The 19,266-nt window shown below is 42.0% G+C and overlaps 1 protein-coding gene across 3 annotated transcripts in view; it reads left to right on the top strand.

Annotated features, from left to right (window-relative positions):
* Window positions 1-2,497: 2,497 nt before the first annotated feature.
* Window positions 2,498-19,266, top strand: part of LOC122928191 — a 59,279-nt gene continuing 42,510 nt past the window's right edge. Inside the window, exons 1-4 of one of the 3 annotated variants that reach the window (XM_044280779.1) lie at window positions 2,503-2,772; window positions 8,224-8,295; window positions 8,416-8,786; window positions 9,271-9,529. In XM_044280779.1, coding sequence (XP_044136714.1) covers window positions 2,770-2,772; window positions 8,224-8,295; window positions 8,416-8,786; window positions 9,271-9,274 — 450 coding nt within the window. In that variant the 5' untranslated portion in view covers window positions 2,503-2,769 and the 3' untranslated portion in view covers window positions 9,275-9,529. Of the gene's footprint in view, window positions 2,773-7,491; window positions 7,687-8,223; window positions 8,296-8,415; window positions 8,787-9,270; window positions 9,530-19,266 lie in introns of those variants that run through there. The other 2 variants (XM_044280777.1, XM_044280778.1) reach the window with 2 other exon arrangements.

A 19,266-nucleotide genomic window follows, 5' to 3' on the forward strand; every position in this document is an offset into this window, starting at 1 on the left:
GTGTATCATTGAAAATACAGCAAAATCAGCAGCATTCGCCCCATAAGACGCACTGCTGTCTTATAGGGCGAAAAATACGATATATGGGAAAAGATTCAGTAGAACTTTCATTTTATTCATTTTAATTCCTGCTTGTTCTGGACTTTGAAGTCAGGGAGGCGGTCCTATCAGTGATTGACAGCTATCTGCATACACAGTCATAGAGGTAAGGCTGTCAATCACTGATAGGACCGCCTCCTTGACATCAAAGCCCAGAATGAGCAGGAATTTAAATGAATAAAATGCAAGTTATACTGAATCTTTTCCTATAAAACTATATATCGGTCTGCTCAGCTTCTCCTGCTCTATAACAAGCTTCCTGTAGCTCAGACACCTTGTTCAATGTGACTGGTTCCCTTAAACATGGTAAGGTGGAACTACTAAGTTTGCTACTTCAAATGCATTGGGGAAGACTCTCACAATGCAAAAAACATATTAAGGAATAGTTCTATGTGCAATATTTGTGGTGTGTGTGGTAACTTATTCCATCTAAGGCTACTTTCACACTAGCGTTCGGGTGTCCGCTTGTGAGCTCCGTTTGAAGGGGCTCACAAGCGGCCCCGAACGGATCCGTACTGCCCTAATGCATTCTGAGTGGATGCGGATCCGCTCAGAATGCATCAGTCTGGCAGCGTTCAGCCTCCACTTCGCTCAGCAAGTGGATACCTGAATGCTGCTTGCAGCGTTCGGGTGTCCGTCTGGCCATGCGGAGGCAAGCGGATCCGTCCAGACTTACAATGTAAGTCAATGGGGACAGATCCGTTTGAATATGACACACTATGGCTCAATTTTCAAGCGGATCCGTCCCCCATTGACTTTCAATGTAAAGTCTAGACGGATCTGTCTGAGGCTACTTTGACACTTAGAATTTTTTTTACAATATAATGCAGACGGATCTGTTCTGAACGGATCCACCGTCTGCATTATATGAGCGTATCCGTCTCAGATGGATCCGCTCTGAACGCAAGTGTGAAAGTAGCCTAAGTCTCTCTTCGGCTTACGTAAAGCAATTTTCTTAATGCTGTTAAGACCAGCTCAGGCAAGATGGCTGCCCCATAATCATGTTCAGAAATAGAATTTAAAAATCTACAATCAGAAAATAAAACATCAGAAAAAAAGGAGATGTGCTGCTATCTGATTTTAACTGGTAGGTAACATTTGTGGTGACACATTACTGTTAAATAAGTCATTGTACCTGTTTTTTGTTAAAGGAGTTGTCCAATGTTGTCCACATTGATGGCCTATTCTCAGGACAGTCCTTCAATATCTGGGGGGGGCGACAACCCAACTGTTATCTTGTAGCACTGATACTTGAACTAAACGGCTCTGTTTATTGTACAGAGCTGATTACTGCAGTACTACTGCCATTACTTCACTGGGAGCCATGCTGCAGTAAGCAGCTCCATCCACTGTCCTTCCAGCAGCACTCCAAAACAGCTGATCAGTGCAGAACCCCACTGACCAAATATAGGCCATCGACATTAAAAGATTGGGCAACAAACATTGTAGCTGAGCCTGCTCTCTATATCCCTACATGGAGCTGAGCATGCTCTCTATATACCTACATGAAGCTGAGCCTGCTCTTTATATACCTACATGAAGCTGAGCCTGCTAGATAGCAGGCTCAGCTCCATGTAAGTATATAGAGAGCAGGCTCAGCTCAATGTAGGTATATAGAGAGCATGCTCAGCTCCATGTAGGGATATAGAGAGCAGGTTCAGCTTCATGTAGGTATAGAGAGAGCAGGCTCAGCTCCATGTAGGTATATAGAGAGCATGCTCAGCTCCATGTAGGTATATAGAGAGCAGGCTCAGCTCCATGTAGGTATATAGAGAGCATGCTCAGCTCCATGTAGGGATATAGAGAGCAGGCTCAGCTCCATGTAGGTATATAGAGAGCATGCTCAGCTCCATGTAGGGATATAGAGAGCAGGCTCAGCTCCATGTAGGTATATAGAGAGCATGCTCAGCTTCATGTAGGTATATAGAGAGCAAGCTCAGCTCCATATAGCTCCATGAAGCTGAGCCTGCTCTCTATATACCTACATGAATCTGAGCCTGCTCTCTATATACCTACATGAAGCTGAACCTGCTCTCTATATAGGTATATAGATATATAGAGAGCAGGTTCAGCTTCATGTAGGTAACATAGACCATTAGTGCTCCCCATAGGAGTCGGCTTCTATAGTGGGCGCATACCCATTACAACTACAGGCTAGAGGTGAGGTGAGGAAGACCACCAGCATGCAGGCTCTTACCCACAAGCAGCCAGATGGAGCCACCAGACACGATGAGGAAGGTGAGCATGTCTCCGCGTGCTGGCTACAACATGGACCACCACGGTTGGAGAAGGGACTGCAGTGAGCGGCGGGCGGGGCCGCAGCAGGGCAGTATTTTTAGCTTCCCTCCTTGTGGGACCTCCTGCAGAATGATGCTGCTTCCCACCTCAAGGCTCCTCCTGCTGCAGTGATCCTGCCAGCACGTGTATGGTGCACGGCAGTACCCTCTCTGCCCACCACCGTCTACCAGCCATGGGGACTGCAGGCTTCTGCCGCATTCAGGGTAAAGCTGCCATCTGCAGTTTCTCAGCATCTTCTAAGATGGCTAAAATATCCGAAGGAATTCAGGAGCTGACGCCATAGCTGCTGGCACCATCGGTTTTGTCAGCAGCATTTATCCTTATCCTCCTGTCACCTTCTCTCCACCATCTGCTGCAGTGCTGCCCAGGACCATGGTGAGATGACCAGGAGGTCCCCTCCCGCACCTTACAGGATCTATTTAGGTCTGCAATGGATGCTATCCCTGACACCAGCACCAATTCAGTGTTAGCAGATAGAGTTACTGTGTCTCCTGCTGCTGCTTCTAATGCGCATGTTGTCCCTCTGGTGTTAGTGAGACTTGTTTAACCCCTTAAGGACTCTGACCAGTGTCACTTTAAGTGCTCATAACTTTAAAACGCTTTGACTTACCCAGGCCGTTCTGAGATTGTTTTTTCGTCACATATTGTACTTCATGACACTGCTAAAATTGGGTCTAAAAAGTTAATTTTTTTCATAAAATTTTTACCACATTTTTAGAAAAATTAACAAATTTCAAAGTTTCAGTTTCTATACTTCTGTAATACATAGTAATACCCCCAAAAATTGTGATGACTTTACATTCCCCATATGTCTACTTCATGTTTGTAGCATTTTGGGAATGATATTTTATTTTTTGAGGATGTTACAAGGCTTTTCAGAAATCTTCAAAATCCCACTTTTTATGGACCAGTTCAGGTTTGAAGTCATATTGTGAGGCTTAGATAATAGAAACCTCCCAAAAATGACCCCATTCTAGAAACTTCACCCCTCAAGGTATTCAAAACTGTTTTTTCAAACTTTATTAACCCTTTAGGTCTTCCACAACAGTTAATGGCAGATTGAGAAACAATTTCAAAATTTCTGTTTTTTTGGAAAATTTTCCAATATAATCTATTTTTCCCAGGAGTAAAACAAGGGTTAACTGCCAAACAAAACACTAAATGGGTTGCCCTGATTCTGTAGTTTGCAGAAACACCCCATATGTGGTTGTAAACTACTGTTTGGCCGAACAGGAGCACATAGAAGGAGGGGAACACCATATGGGTTTTGGAAGGCAGAGTTTGCAGGACTGGTTTTGTTTCTACCATGTCCCATTTGAAGCCCCCTGTTGCACCCCTAAAATAGAAATTCCAAAAAGTGACTCCATCTAAGAAAGTAGACCCCTCAAGGTATTCAAAACTGGGTTTACAAACTTTGTTAACCCTTTAGGTGTTCCACAAGAGTTAATGGCAGATGGAGAAACAATTTCGAAATTTCTATTTTCTGGAAAATTTTCCAATATAATCAATTTTTTCCAGGAGTAAAACAAGGGTTAACAGCCAAACAAAACTCAAAATGGGTTGCCCTGATTCTGTAGTTTGCAGAAACACCCCATATGTGGTTGTAAACTACTATTTGGCTAAACGGTAGGACATAGAAGGAGGGGAACACCATATGGTTTTTGGAAGGCAGATTTTGCTGGACTGGTTTATTTACACCATGTACCCTTTCAAGCCCCCTGATGCACCCCTAGAGTAGAAACTCCATAAAAGTGACCCCATCTAGGAAACTACGGGATAAGGTGGTTGTTTTGGGACTATTTTAGGGGTAAATATGATTTTTGGTTGCTCTATATTACTCTTTTTTGAGGCAATGTAACAAAAAAATTGAATTCTAAAATTGTTTCTACATTCGCTATTTAGTTTTGTGGAACACCTAAAGGGTTAACATAGTTTGTAAAGTAACTTTTGAATACCTTGAGGGGTGGAGTTTCTTAGATGGGGTAACTTTTTTGGAGTTTCTAGTCTAGGCAACATCAGGGGGGCTTCTAATGGGACATGGTGTCCAAAAAAAAACTGTCCATCAAAATCTGCCTTCCAGAAACCGTATGGCGTTCCCTTCGTTCTATGCCCTGCCGTGCGGCTATATAGCCATTTACGACCACATATGGGGTGTTTCTGCAAACTACAGAATCAGGGCCATAAATATTGAGTTTTGTTTAGCTGTTAACCCTTGCTTTATTACCGGCAAAAAGGATTCAAATGGGAATTTTGCCCAAAAATTGGTGTTTTGGCACCGTTTTTATTTTATATTTTTAACACCGTTCATCCGAGGCGTTTGGTCAAAAGTTATTTTTATCGCGACGACTTTTACGCACGCGACGATGCCCAATATGTATGGCTTTCAGACTTTGGAGACATTAAGCAGGCATCCTAAAACTGCGGCCCTCCAGATGTTGTAAAACTACAATTCCCACCATGCCCTGCTGATGGCTGTAGGTTGTCTGGGCATGCTGGGAGTTATAGTTTTACAACATCTGGAGGGCCGCAGTTTGAGGATGCCTGCACTAAAACTAATATTTTTTGGGGGGAAAAAAATTGTTTCCGTGTCTCCAAAGTCTGAGAGCCATAGTGTTTTATGTTCTCTAGTAAACTGTTGGGGATTATAAAAATTTAGTACTCCATGGAAGTGTGATACTCCCTGAAGCAATCGATAACGCAGAGGCCCGGATGATCGGGGCACGTGTCGCACTGAGTGGTGGTGTCCTTCCGTATCCCCCTCCTGCGACACACTCTGCACTTTTTTTGGGTTCGTCCCTTCTTTCCAGTATGGGGGACCACGCCAGGGACGACCCGGGCGCCTCCAGTTCCCGAGGTACTCCGGCCTGCTCTTTCCCAGTCCGAAAAAGATCAGGGCCTTGAGGACTGCCTCATAGAATTGGAGGAATGTCCCTGTACTGCCAGCGCTTCGGGATAGTACAAAAGAGTTGTACAGGGCAACCTGTACCAATTAGACCGCAACTTTTTTGTTCCATGCCCGGGTTTTGCGCATGGCGTTATATGGCTTGAGGACTTGATCAGAGAGATCAACTCCTCCCATATACCGATTGTAGTCGACGATACAATCGGGCTTGAGGACCGTTGCCGTGGTACCTCGCACAGAGACTGGGGTGGTGCTGTTACCGTGGATTGTGGACAGCATAAGGACATCCCTCTTGTCCTTATACCTGACCAGCAACAGGTTTCCCCTGGTAAGTGCACGGGTCTCACCCCTGGGGATAGGTACCTGGAGGGGGTAGGCAGGGAGGCCGCGTTGATTTTTCCGCACTGTCCCACAAGCGAACTTGGATCTGGCGGCAAGGGACCTGAAAAAGGGAATGCTGGTATAAAAGTTATCCACGTACAAGTGGTAACCATTATCCAGCAGGGGGTACATAAGGTCCCACACGAGTTTCCCGCTAACACCCAGAGTGGGGGGACATTCTGGGGGTTGAATACGGGAATCTCGCCCCTCGTACACACGAAATTTGTAAGTGTACCCTGAGGTACTCTCACAAATTTTGTATAGCTTCACGCCATACCTCGCCCGCTTTGTGGGAATATATTGGCGGAAACTGAGTCTCCCCTTGAACGCAACGAGAGACTCATCAACCGCGACCTCTATGAATTTGGCCCCAAAGTGATCGATGACCGGCCGTATGTTATACAGCCGGTCATAGGCAGGATCACCTCGGGGTGGACATGCTGCATTATCGGAATAATGCAGACATTTCGGGATGGCCTCAAACCGGGGACGTGTCATGACCATACTGTACAGTGGGGTCTGGTATAGGACGTCCCCACTCCAGTATTGCCTGACACTGGGTTTTTGGACTAGACCCATATGCAGCACGAGGCCCGAAAATGTCCTCATCTCGGCTGCACTGACCGGCGTCCAGCCACCGGGTCTAGCCAAAAATGAGCCTGGGTTTTGAGCGACGAACTGTTGGGCGTACAGATTCGTCTGCTCCACCATCAGATTCACCAGTGGGTTACTGAAAAAAATATTAAAATAGTCTATTTCAGTAAACCCCACTGTGGGAATCTGGATTCCAGGATTGCCAGCAAAATCCGGAAATCTCAGGCTCAAAGTCCACTGGGGGACACCAGCTAAGTTCATCGGCAGGGGGCTCCGGTGAACTTATTTGGTGGGCCGGGAAACCAGTACGAACCACAGGGCGGCTCGTACTAGGGTGGGCCACAGGATCCCTAGCACATCCGGCGGGCCATGGGTGTGTGTGCGTGTAGGTGTGCGTGTGTGGAAAACTTTATTATATGTGCGTGTGTGTGGGGGCAACGGGTGTTCGCGTACTAAAAAAAGGCAAAAAAAAAAGGGCAAGTGTTAGGAAAAAAAAAGTTCAAACTTGCTGATCAGCGGTACAACGCAAGTCTGGGGTCTGATAGATGGATCAAAGAAAATTTGGAATAAAAGTGCTTTTTTTTTTCCTAACTAACTTTTCCCTTCTTTCCCTGCCTAACAGTGCCTCTCCCTCACTGACCCTAACCTACCTGGGTGGCGATGGATGCCGATTAGGGGGACACAGGAGCTGGTGCTGGACGATGCTGCCGGGTGCTCGGGCAGAACAGGAAGAGGAGGGGAGAGAGGAGCGCAGGAATCTCGCGCCTCTCTCCCCTGCACCAATCAGCACCCTGGACAGCAGTGTTCAGCACCAGGCCCAGCACCGCCTCTGCAAATCTTCGCACTGTGATTGGTGGTGTGTAATCACGCCACCGATCACAGTGTTTTTCCGGTTCATCGGGTCACAGGACACCCGAATGGACCTGAAACGCAGAAAACCGCAGGTCTGAATTGACTGTTACGGGATGCCGGCTGAATGATTTCAGCCGGCGTCCCGTTCCGATTAACCCCCGCAGCGCTGGAATCTCGATTTAAAGTTAGGACGTACCGGTACGCCCTGAGTCCTTAAGGACTCGGGAAATAGGGCGTACCGGTACGCCCTGCGTCCTGAAGGGGTTAAAACCCCTTAGGACCCAGCCATTTTTCACCTTAAAGGGGTATTCCCATCTTGCAAAATCAGCCAGAGTTGCAGTTACTTCACAAATTACTTCCTGTTTTTCTGTTTCTAAGGCTGGGCGGGCTTAGGCAGCTAGAGTGAAGCCTGTCCACGCCTACTTATGACATCACACTGAGAGCTGAGTCCTACGTGCTCGTTCATGTGAAAAGTATGACTCACCAGTTTGGCTGGCACCAGGAAGTGTCTGTGAAGCTCATCTCTCCTGCTGTGGACTCAGATCAATCCGTGGAGCACGGTCAGTGATTTTATAGACTACCATTTAGATGACCTGAATACTAACTACACATTTAAAAGTTTTCATATCTATTCCAAAGCCTATCTGTGCAGCAGAAACTGTAATTTACTGCAGCCCAAATGCATGTCTGCTTGTATCCATATGATTAGTTTTTTTGTCTCCTATAAAAAAAAACTCACTGAACAGCACAGATGCAGATTTGTTACCATTAGAGCGGTACTACATTAGAGTATTAACGTGCATATTCAACTCAGCCACATATCAGTGTATTACCCTATCTCTTCACCATTCTTTATATGCCATATATTGATAATCCCCACTTCACCAATCACTGAGAATGTACCAGCGCATACCAGGAAGCGATGAGTACAAAGTCTTCACCACTTCCTGGTCCTTTTGCCCTGAATGGTAACGGCGTTCCTGACATGCAAAAAGTGCTATTATTTATTTATTTTATTAGGCCGTTAAAAGAATAGTTAGTAAATGTATTTTTTTTTATGTATTTTTGAAAAAAAAATGATATATATTTTTTTTTAGATATCTGAGTTAGAAGAAAGTATGGATGATTTGGAGACTAGTTTTGTTAATCGTCAGAAAGCGGATGATGAGGTATGCATTACAAAGCATCTTTTGGAAAGCTACTAAACTTGTCAGTGTGGTTAGTCTACTGTCCTTTACGACTTACCAATATTCCTTATACTTTTATATAATTTTCTTTAATATAAAAAGGAACTGCAAGAATTACTGAGCAGAATGAAAAAAAAAACAAAGGCTTTACATCCAGGACCAGATTATTGCTTTCAAAATGACCCTATATGGGCTCCAGGTGAAGAACGTCCAGGACCTGAACCAGACCCAGAAAAACGGCTGAATAATGTGACGTGGTGTAAATGTCATAATTGTACAGCCATGAAATCAGTGACAGAATCAATTTGTTGCTTGGAGTTGGAAGTTTTGGAGCATTTCCTGCCTGAAAGCGTCACATGTGTTACCCAAAACACAGAATTTAGTTCTCGATGTCTCGATCAAGAAACTTTGGTGACAGCAATGATTACGCAAACAATCAATTACGGAAGAAGTATTGATTATAGAAAACCAAAGTATGTTCAGTTATCACATATATTACTCTTTGCTTTTAGGGCTATTCTACTTTCAGACAATGTGGGCATATCACTAGTATATGCCACCATTGTCTGATAGGCGTGGGTCCAACGGCTTGGACTCAAAGCTCTATTGAGAACGTGACCCCGTAAGTGAATTTTCTTTTTGGCCTCCGACAATAGCAGAGCGCTTACGCGACTATTTTCGGAGGCCCCATAGAAAAGAATGGAGGGCGGCTGCGCATGCACGCTACGTCGTCCTTCACTTACGGGCCCACGTTTGCAATATATTTATGTGTTGCAGACGTGGTACCCGACCCTATCAGACAATGTTGGCCCCCGTTTTGTTAAAATAGAATACCCCTTTATCATATTAGTATATTTTCTTCTTGGTAACCAAAATTCACAGTGTAAGGGAATAGTATGCAATATAGATAAAAGCATAATGTATTACATAATTTAATTATTTATTTTTTATTTTAAGCTGACTTAGACTAACAGTATATCGGCAGTTTACTACCTGGATCTATGGATTTCTTGGGAAACATGTACGAATACCTATTCCCTCTTGTGTAACAAGAAGAATAGGGGAGACATTTCCAGACTCAGAAGGAAGATATACTTGTTTCCGATACTATCAGGATGTTCCCCTTGCTTCAGCAGATTTTGATTTGAATTTTTAAAAATTAGCATAAACCATGTTGTATTTATTTTATTTTATAAAGTTCTTTGTTAAAACATTATGCTACTGATTTGTTGTTGTAATTTGTAATTGTTATATTTTCTAATAATTTATAATAATTTATTTCTAAATAATTAATTTATAAATTAGTTTTTGACATGTGATATAATTATTTTGTTTCTTCAATTTTTTTTTTTTATGCATTATGCAATAATTATTTATTTAGAAAGGAAAAACATTATATTTTAAAACATTTCAATTTTCTACCAAACTCAAATTTTACAATCATGGAAACATTTTTTATTTATTTTTTTGAAACATGAAAGTTTTTATTGATAATTTTTCAAATAATTATGAAATAATGATAATTGTACAAATCAAGCAATGAATACAAATATAGTCTTAAGGGAGTTTGTGGGGGGAGAGGAGTGGAGGAGGGGAGGGATGAAGAGGGAGGTGAGGGGAGGGGTGGGGGAGAATGAAAGAGGTAAGAATACGGGTTTGGAAGGAGAGGGGATAGGAGAGGGAGGGGCATAGGATAGTAAAATGATACATAATCAACAAACCAGATTTACTGATGATGCCTATTGTAAAAGGTACGATTTCTCATAGACAATCAGTAATTTATGATAACCTTAGAGACAAGCTTAGGTTGAGTACATTAACGTAAAATAACGAAAAATAACGTAAGGTGGTACATTAATAAGGATATTCATAGGTATACATTATATCTCATTATGGATATTAATAACAGAAAACAAATGGGTAGCGATATATCAATCTGAGCTAGTTACATTTAATTAAATGGCTAGTGAGTCTACTGTAATGGAGTTAGCGTGGAAACTACTTTTCAACCACACACCCCATTGACTGTAAAATTTCCCTTTTTTAAAGAGAGCAGAAGCAGCTACACCTTCATACCAACAGTTGTCATCGACTAGTTTAACAATATCAAGGTTATTGGGAATCTGATTAGATTTCCAGTGGGTGGCGATAAGATAACGTGTTGCAATGCATATATGACCAAAAATGGTTCTGAATTCCAAAGGAATAGTTTCAATGCCAATAAAAAGAAGTGCCAATTGTGGTGAGAGTACAATTGGAAGATGACAGATTTTTGTGAATATACTGAATGATCTCTTCCAGAGGGATTTGACCGGGGGGCAATCCCACCAGCAATGCAAGAAGGATCCTTGTAGGTTTCCACACTTCCAACATTCCGAGGATGTATCTGGAAAAATTATATTTAGTTTCATCGGGTGATAGTACCATCTATAAAGAATTTTCCTAGATGTCTCTAAGTGAGAAATACATCTAGATACATTAAAAATTGCATCAAGTGCAGATGACCACTGTTCAGAAGAAAATTCAATGGAAAGGTCATGAGACCATTTAGACTTAATCGTTTGTAGGGGGTCTTCTAAGGGAATACTGAGAACTCTGTATGACTTGGAGATTCCTTTACTATTGATAGTATGATTCAAAAGCCATTTTGTGAAATGGACCGAGGATGGGTTTTTGTTACTTGGTCTAGGAGATTGTGTAAACATGGTGTTGGTAATAGCATGTCTGATTTGGAGATACTTATAGAAATCCCTCGCAGGGAGATCATAACTTTGTGATAGTTCTGAAAAGGGTTTAAGAATGTTGTTGGTTAGGAGGTCATTAATATGATGTAACCCATTTGTTTTCCACAATAAGATATCTAAATCTGGAATATAAGATTCCAAAATTGAGATGTTGTACTCTTGAAGGGGTAATGTAAAAAGGTGTCGTTTGTTGCTGACAATATCCCACGTATTAAAGATAGCTTTTACGGTGGCCAAGGTGCTTTTGGGAGTGAATTTGAACAGAGACATGGCTGTAAGAATGTCCTTTAAAAAGTGTTTCCCAAGGGAAAGTTTTTTGATGCGGGACCATTCTTTGTGTTGGTCGTTATGCCATAAGTGTTTGAGTTGATCTAAAATTGTAGCTCTGTAATATTGTATGATAGAGGGGCAATTCAAACCACCTTCTTTTCTGGGAAGATATAGTATATCCGCCTTTACCCTGTGGAATTTGCCTCCCCATATAAAATTTAAAAGGGATTTCTGAAGGTCCTTAAGGTATTTGATGGGAATTGGGATAGGGAGGTTCCTGAAATAATATAAAATTTTTGGCAAAATGCTCATTTTGATAACGGCAATTTTGCCTAGCCAGGAAATGCCTTGTGTTTTAAAGTTAGCTAGTTTAGATTTGATGTCTTGAAATAGAGGGATATAGTTAAGGGCAAATGCTTCACTTGGAATAGCTGTTAGGTTAATTCCTAAGTAAGGAATTGATTTTTTAACCCAGTTAAATTGGAAAGCCCGTTTTAGGGATATTACAATTTTTCTTGAGATTCCCAAGTTTAGGATTTGAGATTTTGTAGTGTTAATCTTGTAATAGGAAGCCTTCGTAAAGGCGGAGAGAATGTTACAGGCGTGTGTAAGGGATGTGGCTGGGTTAGATAGTAGTAAAAGAACGTCGTCCGCAAATAGCCCTATACGATGGTCTTTTCCCTGGGTTGAAATACCGGTAATGTGGGGGGATGATCTAATATGGGTAGCAAGTGGTTCCATTATTAGGGCGAAAATTAGTGGGGACAGGGGGCAGCCCTGTCTAGTGCCGTTTGAGATGGGAAAGAGATTGGATTTAAACCCAGAAGAGTATACAAAAGCTTGAGGGGAGGAATAGAGGATTAAAATACCAGATAATAAGGGGCCATTAAATCTGAATTTCTTCAGGACAGAACTAAGAAATCTCCAGTGAACCCTGTCGAACGCCTTCTCCGCATCCAAGGAAAGGAGCATGGAAGGCGTTCGACGGGTGTGGGCTATTTCAATTAGGTCTAGAAAACGCCTTGTTCCATCCGATGTTTGTCGGTGTTTGACAAAGCCTACTTGATCAGGATCTATCAGGCTCGGTAAAATGTCTGCTATACGATTCGCTAGGATCTTGGAAAATAACTTTAGGTCAGAATTTAAAAGGGAGATAGGTCTAAAATTAGCTGGTGTGTTGGGTGCTTTTCCAGGTTTGGGTAAGGTAATTATTATTGCTTGGAGCATCTCTGTAGGAATGCCATTATCTAACATCATATGATGAAAACAGGACTGTAAATGGGGAGCTAATATTTGGGAAAAAGATTTATAATACTCGTTTATAAATCCGTCTGGACCCGGAGATTTATTTATTTTAAGAGTGGAGATTGTGTCCAGTATTTCCTGTAGAGAAATAGGTTTATTTAAAGAGGAAAGTTGAGCCGGGGATAATAGAGGAAGTGATATACTAGATAAAAAGGAGTTAATGTCTTCTGTGGTTGGTTGGTGGGAGTTAGGATCATTTTTTAAGTTGTAAAGAGAGTGATAATATTCGGCGAATTCTTCAGCAATTTTAAGAGGATTAATTATTTTGCTCTTATTGGGAGACCACAAAAAGGGAATTTGAGTATTTGCTGCTTTATTTTTAAGTTTGTTGGCTAACATTTTAGACGCTCTATTTCCTTGTCTATAAAATTGTGCTTTGGATTGCCTGAGATGTCTCTCAAAGTTATTTTGCATCAAGAGATATATTTCATGTCTAGTGCTGATAATCTTTTGAGAAGTAGGGGAAGTTAGGGATTTTTGGTTTACTACTTCTAAGGTTCTAAGTTTTTTGTGTAACTCTTCTAATTTAAGCAATCTTTTCTTTTTTTCCTCTGAGGAGTATTTAATAAAAAGCCCTCTTATTACTGCCTTGTGGGCACACCACAGCGTAGTTGGGTTGATCTCTGAATTGGAGTTAAGTTGAAAATATTCTGTTAGTGCTTTTGAGATTAAATCCTTGTAATGTTTGTTAGACAATAATAGGTTATTTAACCTCCATGGAGAGGAATGTTTGAGGTTGAAGTCCTCTTGTATGGATATTGTGATAGGGGCGTGGTCAGACCAAGTAATCAGGCCTATCTTGGAGTCTACTATTTTTTGGAGTAACCATTTGTCAACCAAAAAGAAGTCTATCCGGGAATATGAGTTGTGTGGATTGGAGAAAAAAGAGTAGTCTGTTTCAGAAGCATGCAGTGACCTCCATGCGTCAAACAGCTCTTCTTTGTGGCACAAATCTTTAAGTTTGTAATTATCGTTTCTACTTACGGGAGAAGATTTGTCAATACGAGGGTCCATTACCAGGTTAAAATCTCCACAGATGATGATGGAGCCTTTCTTTTTGGTTGAGAGAGACTCCAAGATAGACCTAATGAAACTTAAAGTTCTAGAGTTAGGGGCATATAATGACACAATCGTATATGGCGAATTATTAATTAGGCATGTAACCATAATAAATCTGCCCATAGGGTCTACATCCAAAGAAAGAGTTTGAAAGGGGATAGATTTCTTTACCGCGATTAAAACCCCTCTTTTTTTGTTAACAGCATGTGAGAATAGGATAGTGGGAAAGTCTTTATGACCAATTCTAGAGCTATCTGCTTCATTTAGATGTGTTTCTTGAACACAAAGTATATCACATCCTAATCTGTGAGCTTCTTTCCATAGAAAAGAGCGTTTGGCAGGGCTATTAAGGCCCTTAACATTCAAGGAGGCAATCTGTATGACCATAATTTTTTAGAGGAAAGAAGTGCACAGAGGAGATATAACATATAGTATACCTGTAATAGTGAATAGTACCATAAATTGTTAATGTACCACAAACGAATAACTGTCAGTAGAACATTGAAGTACAGTAGAACTGAAAACATAAAAACATAAGAGTGAGATGGTAAAGTCCGGTTCTATGTGAACCAATGCGACCCCAGGTCACCATTATAACATGGGGGGTGGAGGTGAAAGTTAGAGAAATACTTTGCTTCTAACATTACCGCACCAGTCTGATACTGTTTAGGTCAGACTGAAAATAGAACAGCTATCTAAATACTAGCCAGTATTTAAGTTGTTGTTTGTCTGGGGGAGGTATTAGCTCTAGGAGAGCCTACTACTGTCCATTCCTGGGCAAGAGTGTGTTGTTTTTTCTTTGGAGGGCTTCTTGGTTCCTCTGGATCTTTGATAAGAGCATTCTTTGATAGAAAGTTCATTGCCTCCTTAGGTGAGATCAATACCATAGTGCGTCCATTGTAGTAAACTATAAGTTTAACTGGGAAGCCCCATTTGTAGAGAATCTTCTGCTCTCTTAGTATTTGTGTAATTTTAATAAATTCCCTGCGTCTGGCAAGAGTAGCAGGTGACAGATCTGTGAACAGAGAGATTTCTTGAAACCTTTCAGGAAGGTCTGGCTTTTTGGCAGCAGCCTTCAGGATTGAATCATTAATATGGTAGTAATGGATCCTTGCTATAGTGTCCCTTGGCAGAGAGGCTGGGATAGATTTGGGTTTGGGAAGTCTATGGACTCTGTCTATCAGCAGATCAGTACTGGAGGCGTGAGGTAGCAGAGCCGAGAACATATCAATCAAATAGTCCTGCAATTGGTCATCCTGTACTGTTTCTGGGATGTTCCTGAAACGGATGTTGTTCCTTCTAGATCTATCTTCTATGTCTGCCAACTTTAGCTTAATAGCTGCTATGTCATCGTCGGCGGAATTGTGAGCATCTACAAGGCAATTGTGTGCATTTGTGAACTCCTCCATTTTCTCTTCAAGATGAGCTGTGCGGTCCCCTATGGCAGTGACATCTGCCTTTAGTGAAGAGAGAGCTGTCTTTAGATCATTATTAAATGAAGTTTTTAAATCAGACAGTAGCTCTTTCATGAGTTAGTCCAGCAAGAGTACCCTGTTTATTCATTAAGTAACTAAATTTAATAGGTAATTTCAGAATTTACATATACACAGACAAAACAGTTCTATGCAAATGATCCATGTAGAGGCCAGAATATGAATACCTAAGATACAGGTATACACAGGCGGGAGGCCGGGGAAGGTTATCCCTAGCACTGATTCCCTGATCTGGTCCTCTGCCCAGGGACGTCTCCTGATGGTGGGGGCGCCCTGTCCCCGTACCTAAACTCCAACTCCTAATTATCCCTGGTGAGGTGAGTGGTGGAGTGGGACGATATACGTGGTGTCTAACATGGAAAACAAGCACAGATAGAAAGGATTAGTTACAAAGGTGTCCACTGTATACTGCCCTCGTGGCGTAACCAGGAGGTACAGGGCACACCTAGAAGATAAAATATACAAACAAAATGCACAATTAGGTATAGATATATTAAGATAATTATAGATGACCTACAAACCCCGACGCGTTTCACCCATACGGAGGGTTCATCAGGGGGTTACGTGTAGTAGGTATGCAAAGATAACGGGACCATTGTCAATGGTTATGGCCGCCCCAGTTCAGTGATGCGTGTGTGCATATATAACAGGAATAAACAATCCTTTATGACACTGCAGACCCACAGTAATGAAACGATTGCCAAATGGCAGTTTACATACGTTTTTGGCAGCATGGTGAGTGAACTCGACTGCCAACATACACACTGAGGTTAGCAATAAAATATTGCAAACAAGGTCGTTCCTGAGGAGGCTCATAAATAAGAGCATATATACCTGGCTGAAGTGCAGCACGAAAGGTATGCGTGCCCCAGTTTAGTCACCCAGGATGCCGGGCTACCCACCCAGAGGATACATGGTGTGGTCAGTGGTGTGGAATAATGGGTCTGCATACCCGTTATCTTTGCAGGCCGGACAGAACAACAGATGTGCAGGTTGGGGGACACCTGGGAAATAGTGACCACAAAGTTATAACCTTCCAATTATCATTCAAAAGAGCGTTTCTACAGGGAGGAACAAAAATACCAAACTTCAAAAAAGCTAAATTTAGCCAACTAAGAGAGGCCATAGGCCAAACTAACTGGGACAAAGTCCTCAAAAATAAAAATACAGCCACAAAATGGGATATCTTTAAAAACATCCTAAAATCTCATTGTGAGAGGTACATACCGTATGGTAATAAAAGGTTAAGGAACAAAAAGAAACCAATGTGGATAAATAGAACTGTAAAGAAAGCAATAAATGACAAAAAGAAAGCATATCATTCACTGAAACAGGAGGGGAGCACGGAAGCACTGAAAAACTATAAGGAAAAAAATAGAACATGTAAAAAACAAATAAAAGCGGCCAAACTAGAGACCGAGAGATTAATTGCCAAAGAGAGTAAAACTAACCCTAAAATGTTCTTCAATTATATAAATGTTAAAAAGTATAAATCTGAAGGTGTCGGCCCTCTAAAGAGTAATGAGGGGGAAGTCGCAGAGGAGCGATGAGGAGAAAGCAAAGCTGTTAAATATTTTTTTCTCCAATGTATTCACTGAGGAAAATAAATTGTCAGATGACATGCAGAATGCAAAAATAAATTCCCCATTAAAAGTGTCCTGTCTGACCCAGGAAGAAGTACATCAGCGACTTAAAAAGATTAAAATAGACAAATCGCCAGGACCGGATGACATACACCCCCGTATCCTAAAGGAATTAAGTAATGTCATAGCCAGACCCTTATTTCTGATATTTGCAGACTCTATACTGACAGGGAATGTCCCACAGGATTGGCGCATGGCATATGTGGTGCCAATATTCAAAAAGGGGCCAAAAACAGAGCCTGGAAACTATAGGCCGGTAAGTTTAACATCTGTTGTGGGTAAACTGTTTGAAGGTTTTCTGAGAGATGCTATATTAGAGCATCTCAACAGAAATAAGCAAATAACGCCATATCAGCATGGCTTCGTGAGGGATCGGTCATGTCAGACTAATTTAATCAGTTTCTATGAGGAGGTAAGTTCTAGACTTGACAGCGGCGAATCAATGGATGTCGTATATCTGGATTTCTCCAAAGCATTTGACACTGTACCACATAAAAGGTTAGTATATAAAATGAGAATGCTCGGACTGGGAGAAAACATCTGTATGTGGGTAAGTAACTGGCTGAGGGATAGAAAACAGAGGGTGGTTATTAACGGTACACACTCAGATTGGGTCACTGTCACTAGTGGGGTACCTCAGGGGTCAGTATTGGGCCCTATTCTCTTCAATATATTTATTAATGATCTTGTAGAAGGCTTGCACAGTAAAGTGTCAATTTTCGCAGATGACACTAAACTGTGTAAAGTAATTTACACTGATGAGGACAGTATACTACTACAGAGGGATCTGGATAGACTGGAGGCTTGGGCAGATAAGTGGCAGATGGGGTTTAACACTGATAAATGTAAAGTTATGCACATGGGAAGGAAAAATGCAAGTCAACCGTACATACTAAATGGTAAAACACTCGGTAACACTGACATGGAAAAGGATCTAGGAATTTTAATAAACAGCAAACTAAGCTGCAAAAACCAGTGTCAGGCAGCTGCTGCCAAGGCCAACAAGATAATGGGTTGCATCAGAAGGGGCATAGATTCCCGTGATAAGAACATAGTTCTACCACTTTACAAATCGCTAGTCAGACCGCACATGGAGTACTGTGTACAGTTCTGGGCTCCTGTAAACAAGGCAGACATAGCAGAGCTGGAGAAGGTCCAGAGGAGGGCATCTAAAGTAATAACTGGAATGGGGCAACTACAGTACCCTGAAAGATTATCAAAATTAGGGTTATTCACTTTAGAAAAAAGACGACTAAGGGGAGATCTAATTAATATGTATAAATATATCAGGGGTCAGTACAGAGATCTCTCCCATCAGCTATTTATCCCCAGGACTGTGACTGTGACGAGGGGACATCCTCTGCGTCTGGAGGAAAGAAGGTTTGTACACAAACATAGAAAAGGATTCTTTACGGTAAGAGCAGTGAGACTATGGAACTCTCTGCCTGAGGAGGTGGTGATGGTGAGTACAATAAAGGAATTCAAGAGGGGCCTGGATGTATTTCTGGAGTGTAATAATATTACAGGCTATAGCTACTAGAGAGGAGTCTTCCTCTGGATCAACTTGCGGGATAACAGGCCGAACTGGATGGACAAATGTCTTTTTTCGGCCTTATGTACTATGTTACTATGTTACTATGTTACCTACTACACGTAACCCCCTGATGAACCCTCCGTATGGGTGAAACGCGTCGGGGTTTGTAGGTCATCTATAATTATCTTAATATATCTATACCTAATTGTGCGTTTTGTTTGTATATTTTATCTTCTAGGTGTGCCCTGTACCTCCTGGTTACGCCACGAGGGCAGTATGCAGTGGACACCTTTGTAACTAATCCTTTCTATCTGTGCTTGTTTTCCATGTTAGACACCACGTATATCGTCCCACTCCACCACTCACCTCACCAGGGATAATTAGGAGTTGGAGTTTAGGTACGGGGATAGGGCGCCCCCACCATCAGGAGACGTCCCTGGGCAGAGGACCAGATCAGGGAATCAGTGCTAGGGATAACCTTCCCCGGCCTCCCGCCTGTGTATACCTGTATCTTAGGTATTCATATTCTGGCCTCTACATGGATCATTTGCATAGAACTGTTTTGTCTGTGTATATGTAAATTCTGAAATTACCTATTAAATTTAGTTACTTAATGAATAAACAGGGTACTCTTGCTGGACTAACTGTTGATACACATTGATACCCCGTCTTAGTATAAGCTCGCTATCTGTATTGCTGGACTTTTAGTAGCTCTTTCATGGCGTCAAACGTTATGGGATCCGCATTATGAGCTTTCCCTGCACCCATGAACTCTGGATGGTCAGGGGATAAAGAGGAAGGTTGCGACTTGCCTTGTGATCTGTGTGATGCAGAAGACGGTGAGCTGTTCGCTGGTGAGCTGTGAGCAGATCCGAAAGCAGGGACAGCTTCTTCACTCGTGGGAG

Source organism: Bufo gargarizans, chromosome 2, assembly GCF_014858855.1.
Source record: "Bufo gargarizans isolate SCDJY-AF-19 chromosome 2, ASM1485885v1, whole genome shotgun sequence".
NCBI lineage: Eukaryota > Metazoa > Chordata > Amphibia > Anura > Bufonidae > Bufo > Bufo gargarizans.